The 14,886-nt window shown below is 49.7% G+C and overlaps 1 protein-coding gene across 1 annotated transcript in view; it reads right to left on the reverse strand.

Annotated features, from left to right (window-relative positions):
* Positions 1–7,848: 7,848 nt before the first annotated feature.
* PTH1R (parathyroid hormone 1 receptor) overlaps positions 7,849–14,886 on the reverse strand; it is an 89,423-nt gene continuing 82,385 nt past the window's right edge. Inside the window, exons 10-13 of the mRNA XM_058830448.1 lie at positions 13,751–13,845; positions 11,889–12,030; positions 11,432–11,473; positions 7,849–10,305 (exon numbers count right to left, since the gene is read on the reverse strand). Coding sequence (XP_058686431.1) covers positions 9,943–10,305; positions 11,432–11,473; positions 11,889–12,030; positions 13,751–13,845 — 642 coding nt within the window. The 3' untranslated portion in view covers positions 7,849–9,942. The remainder of the gene's footprint in view (positions 10,306–11,431; positions 11,474–11,888; positions 12,031–13,750; positions 13,846–14,886) is intronic.

A 14,886-nucleotide genomic window follows, 5' to 3' on the forward strand; every position in this document is an offset into this window, starting at 1 on the left:
ATTTTCCAGTGCCAGAGGGACTGATAACAGAGCGAACACCTACAGGAAAAAGACCCTCTGAAGTTTGTCATCTCTTCTGAACGGCGAGAGGTTTTGTAATTTGATATCATTCATTTTTGTGCTGGGTAGTGCTGTGCCTGTGAAATAAACAGGTTTTTTCCACTTCTCTCAGAGAAATCTCTTCCCGAACCTATCGGGGGGTGGGAGAAAAGAGCCACGTGGGTTTGCTTCCCGGGGGGAGCCCCACTGGAGGTTTTCTCCCAAATTTGCCCTAAACCAGGACACCCTCCCACACAAACCAGCTCGGAATGCGCTTTGTGATCCACCTGCTGCTCCAGGGAGGCCGTTCCCCATCCCTGCATCCAGCAGAATTCCTACGGAAAGCCTGCACATATGGAATCCAGCTGTTTGTCAGCGCTCTGGCACGTCCCGATCCTTCCCTTCTCCAGGGGCTGCTGATTCCAAACAGACATCGTTGGGATTAAATTTCATTTTCTTGCTCAAAGCTTGGCTGCTTGGATGTTCCCTCTTTTCCAGGGGCTTCTTGGATGTTCCCTCTTTTCCAGGAGCAGATGAAGGCGCTTGGGCAGAGCTGATATTACTCGTTAATCCTTGCGGCATTCCCTGGAGCGGAGAGAAACGGAAAATGTTTTCCAAAGGTTTTGTTCTTCGAGAGAGAACTGCAGAGATTTGGAGCTGCTGCTGGCTCAGCTGGCCACAAACTGAAATCCCTGGGGGAAAATTATCCAAGGTTTATGTCCAGCCTGGCCTTGGATGCTTCCAGGGATCCAGGGGCAGCCACAGCTGCTCTGGGAACTCCATCCCAGCCCCTCCCCACCTTCATCTTAAAATGATCTTCCTTTTATCCAGTCTGAATCTTCCCTATTTTAGTTTAAAACCCTTCTCCCGGTCCTGGCCTTCATGGATCACAGCAGGGATCGCTCCAGACCCGCTTCCATGAGCCAGCCATGGGGAAAACAATTTCTTGGATGACTCAGTTCAGTAAATCTGAGCCTTCCCGTCACCTCACGTTTTAAGACTGAGCCTTTCCCACATCGTTTTCCTCAACTTCCCCTGGAGAGAAGGCTGCACAGCATCTCCCTGAGCGTGGCCCTAAATCCCAGCTGGAGAATGCAGGAGAAATTGAGGAATGAACAGAAAACAGCAGGAAAAGCTGGACTGGTCCTGAAATGTCCCTTTTATCCCTCCCAGAGCACGGAGCCCTCCAGCCCCGTTCCTCCATTTTGAAGGGAGCTCCCTGATTTTCCCTCTGGGATTGGGGGCACCTTGTGGATCCCCCGGAGCAGAGGGAGGAGGCTGGAACAGGGCGGGAGCAGATGCTGCTCCTGGAAAGGTGAAATACAATCCCAGGGGAGCTGGGGGAGTCCTTCATGGAATGTCATTCCCACTGCTGTGGCTGCTCAGCACCATCAATCCCTCGGTGGAATTGACTCCTGCAGCCGCCCTTCCCTGCTGGTTTAGTCATTCCCAAAAAAATGGCTCCAGAATCCACAGCTTCACGAGGCCCAGTTCAGTGAGGAATTTTATTTCAGGGAATCTGGGGCCCTTCTATATCCAGGTTGGACGGGGCTTGGAGCAACCTGGGATAATGGAAGGTGTCCCTGTCCGTGGCAGGGGGTGTCACTGGATCATCTCTAAGGTCCCTTCCAACCCAAAACATTCTGGGATTCTCTGATTTAAGGAGCTAAACCGGGCACAAGGATAAGGATGTAATGAGTGGAATTACATCTCCAGAACTCCTGGAAGCAGGGATGGGAGCTGAGCAGGATTGTTCCCAGTGCTCCTGAAAATCACAAGCCTGAGGAGGTTTTGAAGCCACCCAGTGGGAGATTTTCCTGAAGGATTTCCAGAGAAACTTGCTCCCATCTTTCTGTCTCCATAATGAACTGGAGGATCCCACGGAGCTCCTTCCTCACGAACCCAGAGGAACAATGAACCCACATCCATCCAAGCGCTCCCAATGGCATTTTTGAGGTTCTGAGCCGAAGAGACAGGAAAAGACACTGGAGCAAGATTCCATGAGAATCAATAAAGGTTTCTTTTTTATTGGAATTCCCTTTTACATACACCTGTGGTTTGCCTTTTCCCGCTCGTTACTTTGGTCCATGCAGAAAGCAGAAGCGGAGGAATGTAAACCAAATTCCTGCCTGGAGACACACACCTGGCATTGCCCCCGGAATCTCACCCTCATCCCGTAGTTTTTTGGGTTTTGTCCCTCTTCTGGAGGGGAACAAGGTCTTGAAACCCGCTCCGAGGTGTTACAGAGGGAAAAACACCCCCCTGCTCCTCTCCCTCCTGCTCCGAGTGGAAAAAGGAGCCAATATCCCAGAAAAATCCCTTTTCCCAAAGCCTGGACCCCACGGCCTGTGGTGACCACCAGGGCTGGGTCACCCTGAAGCTGCTGAGATGAGGCAAAGGGGTTTAGCAGCAGCTTTGTCTCCTCACGGATCCTGACGGGAAGAGATGGGAAAAGGATTTGGAATTTGGGATGGGTTTGGTGCTCGGCTGTGCCTGTCCTTCCTCTTCTCCCACCAACAACATTCCCGTCCCACCAGATCCACCTCTCCCGACCCATCTTTCCAAATATCCCAGCTCCAACAACAAACGGCTTCTTGTCCACGGCCACCTTGGAGACCCTGGGGTGGCGGAAGGTTCCCTGTCCATGGAACCGGAGCTGGGTGCTTTTTAAGCTCCTTTCCAACCTAAACCAGCCCGGGATTCTCCGATTCCTCCTCTCCTGCAGCTCTCAGGGAAGAAGGGCTCGTTTAGATGGAGAACGAGGGAAAAGGTTGGCCTGGCAAGAAGAGCTCAGGTCTACATTTAGGCTGGCTCATGTCTCATAAAGCTCGGCTTTAAATCGATGCTGCTTCTCATGGTTTTGTCCCCTCTTCGGGCACCTGAGCCCTGCCTGCTTGGGCCACCCTTCAGCTAAGCTGGGCTTAAGAAGCTTTTCCAGTGGATTTTGTATCCCTGTTTCAGAGGATGCAGCCCCGGGCATTTTGGAAACCAGGCACACGCTGGTCCCTCCATCCCAAACATTTTAATGCCAGGATTTTCCAGCCAAGTGTCTCCCACATCCCTAATCTCCACACGGGGAAGCTGATAGCGAGAGAAAATGAGGAATTTGAGGAGAGGAAGCTGCCCCTCAGACCTTCTCCTTCCTCTGTGTGTCAGGGATCCTGCTGGATTCTGGATCTAAAGGAGAAAGACACCCCGAAATCCCAGTTCCAATTAAGGTTCTGGGAACAGGGAATTTATTTGAACCATTCCCCTTTTCAGAATTTACGGGTGAAACCCACTCCGTGGAAATCAACAGACACCTCGGTGTTGATTTTCCTGGGATCAGGATTTCACTCCAAACTGTGCCAGCACCTCTGGTTTTACACACCCCATCATTAGCCCGGAATCATTAACCCTCAGCCCGAGGAAATAATTAAATTCCATTGAATTCCTCAGCTAACGTGCCAGGAAAACATTGCTCCAGTCAAAGGGAGAAGTTACTCCGTGGGACCCAGGAGAAATGGGTCGGAATTCCGTGTTCTCAAGCTGAGTTTGTGCTAATTTCCCCCTTTTTCCAGTGAAAAACAAAGAAGGAAAAGTGGCAGTGAGGATGAGAGGGAAGAGGAAGTTTTACTGACTTTGTCACACCCCACCTTGCCCCTTTTTCTCCCTGAATATTCCTCCAATCAGGGGAAATCCTAATTAGGCACTAATTAACCCTGTCAGATCCGTGCTGGCCAGGCTGTCTGCCTGCAAGGAAGTCAGATTTATTGGAGCTCCTCATTAATTACTCCTGATTAACTGGATGACTCTTCCAGAACTTTTCCATTCATTCCTGGCCCCTGCCAATCCCTCAGCTGATTTCCAGCCCTGGAAAATGCCTGGAAATTCTTGGAACGCCTCTCTGGGGACAGATTTTGTGATGTGCCACAGAAAGCTCAAGGGACAAATGTTCCCAGAGGAGAACTATCAGAAAATCAGGGAATTGCTGGGATTGGAAAAGCCCAAATTGGATCATCGGAACCAGAAAGCGCCGACCCAGAGCTGGATGCAGAAAGCGCAGGAGCAGAGGGGAAGGTGAAGCTCAAATTAAACAGGAATATTTAAAGTTGGATCAGCTCTAATCCCAAAGCCCTGGACACGGTGGAAAGATTCCTGGGAACTCTGGAACACCGAGTCCAGATCCTTGAGGAAAACAAGAGTTCACTTGGAGAGTGAAGTGCTGGGCTGGAAACCCTTCCCTGCTCCGTGGGAAAGATTTCAGAGGAACCTGAGTTAATGTTTCTTTTAATGCTCCCCCAGGATCGTCTTTCCTCCGCTTGACTCCCAAATCCTGGCAAAATGTTGATATTATCGGGAACTTTGTGTGCTCTGGGGCTACTGGAAACTTGGAAAAGAGTGGGAAAACTTGGAGGATTTGAGTTCACATGTAAGGATGGGAAAGGGGAAAAAGGGGGGAAAGGAGTAAAAGGTGGGAAAGGGAAAAAAAAGAGGAAAAAAAGGGGGGGAAAATGGGGAAGAAGGAAAGGAAAGGAAAGGAAAGGAAAGGAAAGGAAAGGAAAGGAAAGGAAAGGAAAGGAAAGGAAAGGAAAGGAAAGGAAAGGAAAGGAAAGGAAAGGAAAGGAAAGGAAAGGAAAGGAAAGGAAAGGAAAGGAAAGGAAAGGAAAGGAAAGGAAAGGAAAGGAAAGGAAAGGAAAGGAAAGGAAAGGAAAGGAAAGGAAAGGAAAGGAAAGGAAAGGAAAGGAAAGGAAAGGAAAGGAAAGGAAAGGAAAGGAAAGGAAAGGAAAGGAAAGGAAAGGAAAGATGGGATTGTTTTATGTCCAGCTGATCATCGGATGTCCTTGGGTTTAATCCCAACACCGAGCCTGGTCTGTAACTCTCAGCAGAGCATTTCTGGAGCTGCAGTTGGAATCTGGATTTGAAATCCATTCTGCAAATTGGACAGGAGTCCTGAGCTGTGCTTCAGCTCCAGAGCTGTTCTGCCTTTTCACTGCTCCGAGTTACCCCCAGTCCCTCCTGCCTCGTGCCAAGGAATATCAAATCCACAGCGGAGCTGCTTCCAGCCGTGCTGCCCTGGAGCCCAGCTCAGAACATCTCTGCCCACTCACTGGAGAGCTTTTATCCAGCACAGGGAACTGGGAGAAGCCAAAATTCCAGACACTGTCCAGAGCCCAGCAGAGCACTCAGCAGGACCCCAGAAAATAAACAAAAATAGCTTGAGATTTCTATTTTATTGTTTGAAATCCTCGAGGAGTGGGGCACAGACACAAGGATTGTTTTCCCTGCTCTCTGTGCCCTTTTCCCATAACTCCACCAAGATTTAGGACTGTTTGGGAGTCATCTCCTGCCTCGGGATACCTGAACTCTGCCCCAGGTGAGACGAGCCCAGTGAGACCCAGGTGATCCAAGGAAATCACATTCCTATCCCAAAGCTCTGGATTGGTTTGGGAGCTGCCAGCTGAGATTGGCTTTGAACCATAAACCCTTCCCTCCAGCCAGATTTGCACCCAGTTAAAAATGGGAAATTAAATGCTGAATTAAGTTATTTAAAGAAGTTTTGGGGTTGTTTTGGAGGGACAGTTAGGAAAAAGAATTGGAGTGTGGGAAAAGACTCCCAGAAGAAAATCCCGGCTCCGAACCATCCCAAACCTCCTACAGAGCCAAGAGCAGCCGGTGATGATTCCTGTCAGCACTGAGGGAAGAAAAGCCGGGATTAGGAGATTTATCAAGGTCCATTAAAATCCTTGACAGCAAATTAGTTTGGAGTTAATCACTAACTGAAGCACATCCAGAGGATTTGTGTCTCAGCAAGGTTTGTTTGATGTCTCTGAGCTTTAAATGGCCAAGGAGGACCTGGAAACGTCAAGGAGGACTTGGAAACGTCAAGGAGGACTTGGAAACACCAAGGAGGACTTGGAAACACCAAGGAGGACATGGAATCACCAAGGAGGACTTGGAAACACCAAGGAAGACTTGGAAACACCAAGGAGGACATGGAAACACCAAGGAGGACATGGAATCACCAAGGAGGACGTGTGAGAAAAAGAACCCAACCTATAAATGAGGTTTCTTAACTTCCTGAAACATCAGAACCTGAAATTAAAAACCCTTTCAGCCACTGAATTTGTCAAGACAACCAAAAGGAAGAAAAGCTTTTGAGATCTTCCCTCTCCGTGGATTTTCATGGTTTAAAAGGTGGAAAATCCTTCCCGGCTCTGTGGATGTTCCCTGACCTCCAGCTGATTGCCCATAAACAGATAAACAGAGCCAATCCCTGGCTGAGAAATTCGATTTTGGGAGATCTTTGTGAACCCTTTTGGCTCCAGAAGAAGACAAGGAGCAGAGTTGAGGAGTGATGAGGGGTAGGACAAGACATGATCTCATCTGAACCTGGACCAAGGAGAATGGAGGAGGCAGAAAAACAATCGTCTGCGCTTATCCAGGAGAAGCAGGAACGGCAAAACTGCTGCCAAAAGCCATCCCAAAGAAATAAAAGGAAGATTAAACAGCTGTTAAATCCCAGAAAAGAGCGGGAATCAGGAGGAGAACTCTGCTGCTGTGGGTGGGAATAGAAGAGGAACAGCAGAGGAACCTGCCAGGGGTGAGATTCCCCGTCCAAGCCCAACATGTGGCTCTGGAGAAGAGGACGCCGATCCGAAAGATTCCAGGGAGATTCCATGCGAGCCAGTCAGCCGGGATACTGCAATGCACGGCTTGCCTTGGAGGAGTGAGAGGCTCCACAGAACTCCGGAGTACTGCCAGATGTTTTCCAGGATGAGAGGAAAACGGGCACAGATCTGACACAAAGGAGGAGGGAAAACCAGGAAAAATCCGGGAACAGCTCTTTGGGATCTTTGCCTCTTCCTGGAAGTGAACTTGGGAAAGTTTCTTCCCCTGTTTCCTGAGGTGGACAGCGCTTGGAGCAACCTGGGATTGTGGAAGACGTCCCTGCCCATGGAATGAGATGGGCTTTGAGGTCCCTTCCAACCCAACTCATTCTGGGATGATTCCACGACAGCGATTCCATGGCAATGATTCCATGACAATGATTCCATGACAATTATTCCATGACAACGATTCCATGACAACGATTCCATAGAAATTATTCCATGACAATGATTCCATGACAACCATTCCATGACAATGATTCCATGACAATGATTCCATAGAAATGATTCCATGGCAGTGATTCCATGACAACAATTCCACGCTATGTTTGCTACCCCCCCAGCTCCAATCTGCTCTCTCCACGATCCCATGTTGGATCTGAGCCAGGACGGGCACAAGCCCTGTAATTCCTGCAGGATTTGTGGATAAATCCTGAACAAATTCATCCTCTCCTCCAAGGTTTCTGTTCCCTGCGGCCTTTGGGGCTGTGTTTCCACAGGGAAATCCCAAAGGAGAGGAAGAGTCATCCCAGCTGGACCCAGACCTTTGGAAGGGTCAAACTCCTTGGGAAACGTCCTCAGCTCCTGGCGATGGAGGAAGGGAAGAGGAGCCTGCTCTGAATCCAAAGGCTCTGGCTAAGCTCCAACAGGATCATTCCCTTTGTCCTTCCAGGGCAAATCCCAGCCCCAAACTGGGGCTTCTCCTCTTTCCAGACATTCCAGCTCTGACCCTTCCTCACTAATCCAGGAGGGAGGACTCTGGATCTCCAGAGGACAGATCCCAATCCACACACTCAATGAAGAGTTTGGGATCAGCCCAGGAATGATGGGAACACCCTGTGACAAACGGATCCTGCTGGGCCTTGGTGGAAGTTTTCCTTCTGTTCTGCTGTCAGCATGATCCCAGTTTTTGCATGGATGTTGCTCACGCACAGAAACATCCAGAGAAGAAAAATTTATTTGTGATTTGCAATTCAAAATGATTTAAAAAAATATATATATTTCTTTTCCCTGCACAACCCTCGTGCCTGTAATTTTTATCTACTTTTAACAACAGGTTTGATTGATTTTAATCCTAAATAACCCAGTGTTGAATTCATCTCAGTGAGAGCTGCATTTTAGGAGGGGGGGTTATGTTTGTTTATAAATAAATTTATGGCTTTTGCTGATTCCTTGAATTTCTGAGGGATTGTCAAATGTTCTCAATCTTGAGTAATAAACACAAGCAAAGAGTGAGTCACCAGTTGGGGTTTTTGGTATTTTTTCACTTTGTTCCAGCAGTGAAATGATAATTAAGAAACGTCTCTGAGCCAGAAAATCAGGAAGGGTAGAAGAAGAGAGCAGGAAAACGGATTAAATTCTGAAAAGTTGATATTTTGCTGCCTCTCACTTGGTGGGAAATGGTTATGATGAGGTTTGACTTAAAACAAGAAAAGAATATCACAAATAAATATTGGCTGTCAAAGATTTCTATCCGGGACAAGAGGGAACGGCCTCGGGCTGGGCCAGGGGAGGTTCAGGGTGGACAGCAGCAGGAATTCCCCCATGGAAAGGGAGCTCAGACATTGGAAGGAGCTGCCCAGGGAGGTTTGGAGTGCCCATCCCTGGAGGTGCCCAAGGAATTCCTGGATGTGGCACTGGGGGCTCTGCTGGGGATTGGACTCGATGATCTTGGAGGGCTTTTCCAACCTCAGGGATTCTGGGATTCTGTGCCCTGCGATAGATGGAGAGGAGCTCCAGCTCCTGTCAGAACCTCACAGCCACCACATCCCCCACTGAATCTGAATCCAAACCCCAGACATGTCAGAGGGAGGAGATTTCTCCCTGGATTCCACTGGGATCTGGTCAGGCCCTAGTCTGAGAGGCTGATAAAGATTTGGGACACAAAGTCAGGATCCCACCTTCTCTTCCTGGCTCCCTTCAGAGCTTGGGGAAATTAACCCTTAATTAGCCCTCAGAAGAGCAGCTGGTTGCTGATGGTGGAGTCTTTCTCCTCCTTAGGGTTTGGATTAATTGTCCAGAGAAACTGTGGATCCTCCATCCCTGGAAGTGTCCAAGGCCAGGTTGGACAGGGCTTGGAGCAGCCGGGGACAGTGGGAGGTGTCCCTGGGAGTGGGAGATGACCTTTTAAGGTCCCTTCCAGCCCAAACCATTCCAGGATTCCATGACCCTGTGGAACAGGACATTCCGAGGGCAGAGTGAGGAACAATTCCGAGCTTTAAGGAAGGACTGAAGCCGCTTTCCAGGAGCACCCTCAAAAAGGGAGGGCTGACTTATCCACCCCGGAAACCGATTTTAGCCACAAAGACCCCTCTGGGATGTGCAAATTCCACGCCTGCAGTGGTTCCCTCTCCACCACCCCCTCTGGAAGAGCAGGAATTCCGCACATTCCCATAACCACACCCAGATTGTCCCGGTTCCTGCCTTGCTCCCAGAACTCAGGGAAAAGAGAGGACCACCCCCACCTGCATCCATGAGCTGTTAACCCTCCCCACCCCCAGAGGAGCATTTTGCCAAGGAGTGAGAATTCCCAAGGGAAGAAGAACGGGACCGGTCGTACCCCACGTGACCGTTCCCGTCCCCGTGTGTGTCACCAGGCAGGTTCACAGGCAGAGAACAAACCAAAGCCAGCGCCCAGCCTGCCTTGTCCCCTCCCAGGACGATGGCACCGCTCCCTCCCTGCGCGCCTCCCGCTTTCCCGGGGGACACTCCCGTCCTCCTTGGCCGCCCACGCTCCCCGAGGAATCCGAGGACCACGCAGATCCCTCCCAGGATCTCTGGTGTCCAGCAGGTCTGGAGAGCTCTGGGTCACGGAATTCATGGATGGGATCACCCGCTGGCCACGTCGGTGGCTCGCTTTTTTTTTTTTCCCCCCCCCAAATAACTTAATCTCTCATTCCACAGAACGGAGAAACTGCATGGAAACCCTTGGAATCCGCTGCGTGGCCTGATGGTCTTTTCCCACTAAATGCTCCACTCCAGGAACCTTTTTCATCCTTTGGCTGAATTTTTTTTTTTCCCCCTCCTCCCGCCTTTACATCACTGTCTCTCTCTCCTCTTCCACAAGGACCGTGGGTCTGTCTCCGTCGTAAAGCCCGGAGCCGTTCAGGTATTCCTCGTCTTTGTTGTACTGCTCCGGGCCGGAGGAAGGCATGGAATTCTCGGAAATGGAGCCGTTTTTCACATAACCTGGCAAATTCCGGTGGCCGTTGAGGGTCCCTGGAATAAGTCTGGTGTTGAGGTGGAGGGCGAGGGCCCCTCTGGTGGCTACGTTTGTGATGCTGGTGTGGGAAACCATTGGTCCATAACTGTAGGTTGTGCTCCCACTCCGGGCTTTCCTTTTAAAGTCAAGTGCTAAAGTCCACCTGCTCCATGACTTCTTAATTTCTGCTTGGACCTGAGGGGGAAAAAAAAGGAAAGGGGGGAAAAAAAACCTCATCAGTGGGAGAGGAAAAAATGCTGGAAAAACACAATGTCCGTAGACAAAACGGGTGGGAAACTCTGCGGGGACTCGGAATTTTGTGGTCCCTTCCAATTCAGGAGGATCCGTGATTCCGTGAAATTGGAAGAACAAAAAGCTCACATTAAATCTTTCCAAATGAAATATTGGACACTGGGAATGGCTGAAAAGATCCGGCGGGGCAGGTGGGATAGCTCTGGCCAAGGGCTAAGGGATGGAGAGCGGCGCTTCCGGGAGGGAATTGTCTCCGTGTCCCGTCAAAATCAAGTGTGAGTGGGAAAAACCACCTTGAGAGGCACCTGAAACCTGAGAAATTTCCCTGGAGTGGGAATTTTAGACTGGGTCTAAAGTAGGTTGCTAAAGTTAGGATGAGATCAATTCCCCTTAGATTTTATCTTCGTTTGATCTGCAGAACATAAGAAGTGATTCTGTAGTTTTATTTCCCCTTAAAATCCATAAATTTGGGTTATAAATTCCCCTTACAATCCATAAATTTAAGTTATAAATTGCCCTTAAAATCCACAAATTCAGGTCATAAATTCCCCTTAAAAATCCATAAATTTTGTTTTATGCCAGTCCGTGGAAGTTCTTCCCCAGGGTGCAGCCGCTGACCATCCACTTGCTTAATTAGCAATAGAGGGAATTAATGGAAATGGAGAAATTAAAGTATGTTATTCTGGAAATAGATAAAAAAGCCAAAAAAGCCTGGAAAAATCCAGATTTTTTTTTTTTTTTTTTTTTTTTGGTTAATCAGTGACTCAATCAATCCATTTATCTTCTTAATTTGAAATGAAGCAGCACTAAGCAGCGCTTGTGCTGGGAAATTAAAAATTCCACATTTTTTCTCCATTATCTCCTTCCAGTAGCTCTTTTATCGGCGCCATATCGACCTGGGGGTTTTCCTCCAGAAAAAAAAGAAACGAGAATTTGAATTTTTTATGTGGGCTGAGGGACTTTGGACTGCAAAATGAGGTTGTTTGTTGTCTAAAAATGAGGATGTGAGTCCACCTGGGTGTGGAATTAACCCATGAAAAAGGAGGGAATGAAGATGTTCATGACTCACCTCCCCGTTGCAAAAACAGTATATGATGGCAACAAAAAATCCCTGGAGAGAAGAAGAAACAACAAATTAACGGGAATTGAAGGAAATCTGGGTCTCTTTTCCGCCCAGCACCCCCAGAGATTGAAAACCTGCTGTGGAAAATGTGTGTGAGAAACGTGGGGTTGTTCAGCGGGGCAGGAAATAGAGAGAATTCCCTGTGGATGGAGCTCCTGGTGGACAAGGAGCCAGCGGAGTGTCCTGGGGGACAAGAGGCCGATGGGATCTTGGGATGCATTGGGAAGAGCGTTTTTTCCTGGACACACTTCCCCTTTTCTCGTTGCGTTTTTCAAATAGAAAATATTTTCAATTCCCCTCCTGAATGAATTCTAGCGTATCGTAAACCCAGCCCTGCTTCCAAAGCCAGCCGTTCCCTCCCCTCCCCGCTGAAATTCCCATGGTTTTCCCAGAGTCCCGGTACCTGGAAAGAGTTGAACAGCATTTCATAGTGCATTTGAACTTGCCAAAGAATCCCTGACACGTCTGTGTATGGCATAGCCATGAAAACAATATAGTGAACGCCGAACAGAGGCATAAGGACGAGGGTAGATTTCAGCAGCTTCCTGCAGGGAAAAAAAAACCAGGGATACAGCGGGAATTAGTGCATGGATAAACCTCCCTGGCATCACCAAGCCAGAGTTTTGTCACTGGGCACGAGCTGCTCGCGGTTTTCTCCTTGTCCCCTTGGATATGGGATGTTTAGGGAGGAATTCCGCTGGGAATTCCAAGCTGTTGTTTTGTGCCCCAGCGTGTGCCAGTCCAGCCCCTCAACGCGCCCTTGTGCGACGCCGGAGGTGACGACACCGAGGGGCCTTTTCCAGCCTCAGGGTCTGGGGGAATCCAGGAAAGGAAGGGAAGGGGTTGGTGCTGCCATTCCAGCCCTCAGGCTCCAAACCCCCTGATCCCTAAAGGATGGCTCTCCACCTTCCTGCAGGCCTGCACGACCCGCAGGGGCCGACGCTGCTCGAGCAGCAGGTTGGAAAATTGACTTCCAGAGGTCTTTTCCAACCTCAACCACTCCGTCGAGGCAAGACAGGAAAATCCACCCTGGATCAGTGGCTCCTGTGCAATGAGCAGATCTGGAGCAGAGGGATTCAGGAATTAGGAGTGGAATTGCTCCAGATATCCAGGGGAGGAGGACAGAGCAGAGGTGAGCACTCCCAGGAGGTGCTCCAGGCTCCAGCATCACTTGGAAAAGCTCCTTTTTTCAGGAAGCAGCTCCACCTCAGCACAGAACCAGCGCTGGGGACTGCGAGGAGACACCACAGCCCGGAGTGTTTGGCTGGGCTGGCTCCGGAGGGAGTCGGCTTTGCCTGGAAGTGACATTAATTGAGGGATTAAACCTTGTGCCAAGAGTTCCAGCAAGTCCCTGAGTGCAGCAGGGATCGGGAAGGGCGGGAATCGCTCCCAGAAAACTCCGGCGCTGCCTCTGTCCAGCGCCTGCAAACCACCCAGGGAATTTAACACTTTAAAAGGAGCAGGCCCCATCCAAACCATAATTAATGGCAAAGCTTCAGCCAGGGAGAAGTAAATAAATGGATAAATCAGAGCCCTGACAGGGCAGCGAGGAAAACTGGGAGGCGTTTTCCTGCCAAATCCCCCTCCCGCCTCAAATGTGTGTTTGGAGAGGGAGGTGGGAGCAATGAGCTCATGGTTTACATCCCAAATCATTCCGCTCTCCCCCCTTCCCAAGTGGCCTTTTGGGCAGTCCAGGAGATCCCGAGAAACCTTGGGAGCTCTCAAGCAGCCGTGGTGGCCCAGCAATCCGATTTTTCCATCCAATTTTTGACCACGCCACAAATAACCTGAACTATCAAGGGAGATGAGCTGGCAGGACAAAGGGAAACCAAACAAAACATGAAATGAAATTGAAATATTTTCTTTTTTTCAGTTCAGCCAAGGCAGAGAAACACCCGCTCAAGGGCAGGTTTAACAAATAGGCCAAGCTTAACAAAGCGCAGGAGGGAAATAAAAATAAGAAAATAAACCGATACAAGTTTTACGGCCTTCAACAGCACAAACAACATTTCATTTTTGTATTTTTGGTTCAAAAATTGCCTGAAGAGCTGGAATTCCTCCCTAACCTTCAGCAGGTTGGATTTGAAAGCTTTAGGAGAGTTTTAAATCGCTCTGGCTCATTCTGCATTACCACACTTGGAAGAGAACGAACGTTTCAAGTCATTTGAGGTGGCACCAGCGTCACCCTGGGCTTTCTCCAGAGCCAAGGGGGTGGACCAGGGACTTTGTCCCATCCCAGGAGGGGACAGGGCGGGTGACCCTCACCTGTACTGTTGTCTCGAGTCGCACCTCCCTGCATTCGTCTCTCGGAGCTTGGTTGCGAGGACTCTGATAATATTGATAAAGAGAATAAAATTTACCTGCAAGGAGAAGAGAACAAACAACAAAGAGATGAGAACCGTTAAAAATCGATGAAAATGGTGGCGTTGTTCAGTTGGTGTTTCCCCCAGGTGAGGCAGGGGCTGTGGAGGAACCTCCTCCTGTGGAAGGGATGAGCGTTCCAGGGGTGATCCCAGGGTTTTTAGCCTTCAGGGACAATATGGAATGGCTCACAAGGTGTGGACATTTCACATGGAAACATCTGAGCCAGCCAGCCCAGCAGGCACCCGGAGAAGGCCAAAACGAGATTTGATTTGTCTTTCCCAGCCCAGCTGGGATTCAGATCCCCCTGGGATACCGGGAGCACCAGTAGGATGTCTCCCCACGTTTCCATGTGCCAAAGGAAAGAGGAACAAGCCAAATGCACCGTGGCGAGGACGCGGAGTGGAGCTAACTGGAGATGGCAGCTCAAGAATGCAGAAGGGCAACGAAACTGTTGGACTTCTCCCATATTCCTACTGCCGAGCTTCCTCTGGGAAGTGTTCAGGGTGGAGCAGACAAGGACAGTCAGGGAATATCAACTACTGCTTTTCAGGGAGACACATCTGTGAACCCAACTCGTGGCCAAAGGCTCAAGAGAATTCCAGTGGCACCCGAGCACCTTGGAACAGGCTGCCCCAGGAAGAAGTGGAATCACTGTCCTGGGAAGTGGTGGAGTCCCCATCCCAGGAAGTGGTGGAGTTCCCATCCCAGGAAGTGGTGGAGTTCCCATCCCAGGAAGTGGTGGAATTCCCATCCCAGGAAGTGGTGGAATTCCCATCCCAGGAAATGGTGGAATTCCCATCCCAGGAAGAGGTGGAGTTCCCATCCCAGGAAGAGGTGGAGTTCCCATCCCAGGAAGTGGTGGAATTCCCATCCCAGGAAGTGGTGGAATTCCCATCCCAGGAAGAGGTGGAGTTCCCATCCCAGGAAGAGGTGGAGTTCCCATCCCAGGAAGTGGTGGAATCCCGTGTGGATGTTGCTTGTCCTTATCCTTGAGGACAAGAGCAAGCGGTGACCATGGTGGTGCTGGGGGAATGGTT

Source organism: Poecile atricapillus, chromosome 2 (genome assembly GCF_030490865.1).
Source record: "Poecile atricapillus isolate bPoeAtr1 chromosome 2, bPoeAtr1.hap1, whole genome shotgun sequence".
NCBI lineage: Eukaryota > Metazoa > Chordata > Aves > Passeriformes > Paridae > Poecile > Poecile atricapillus.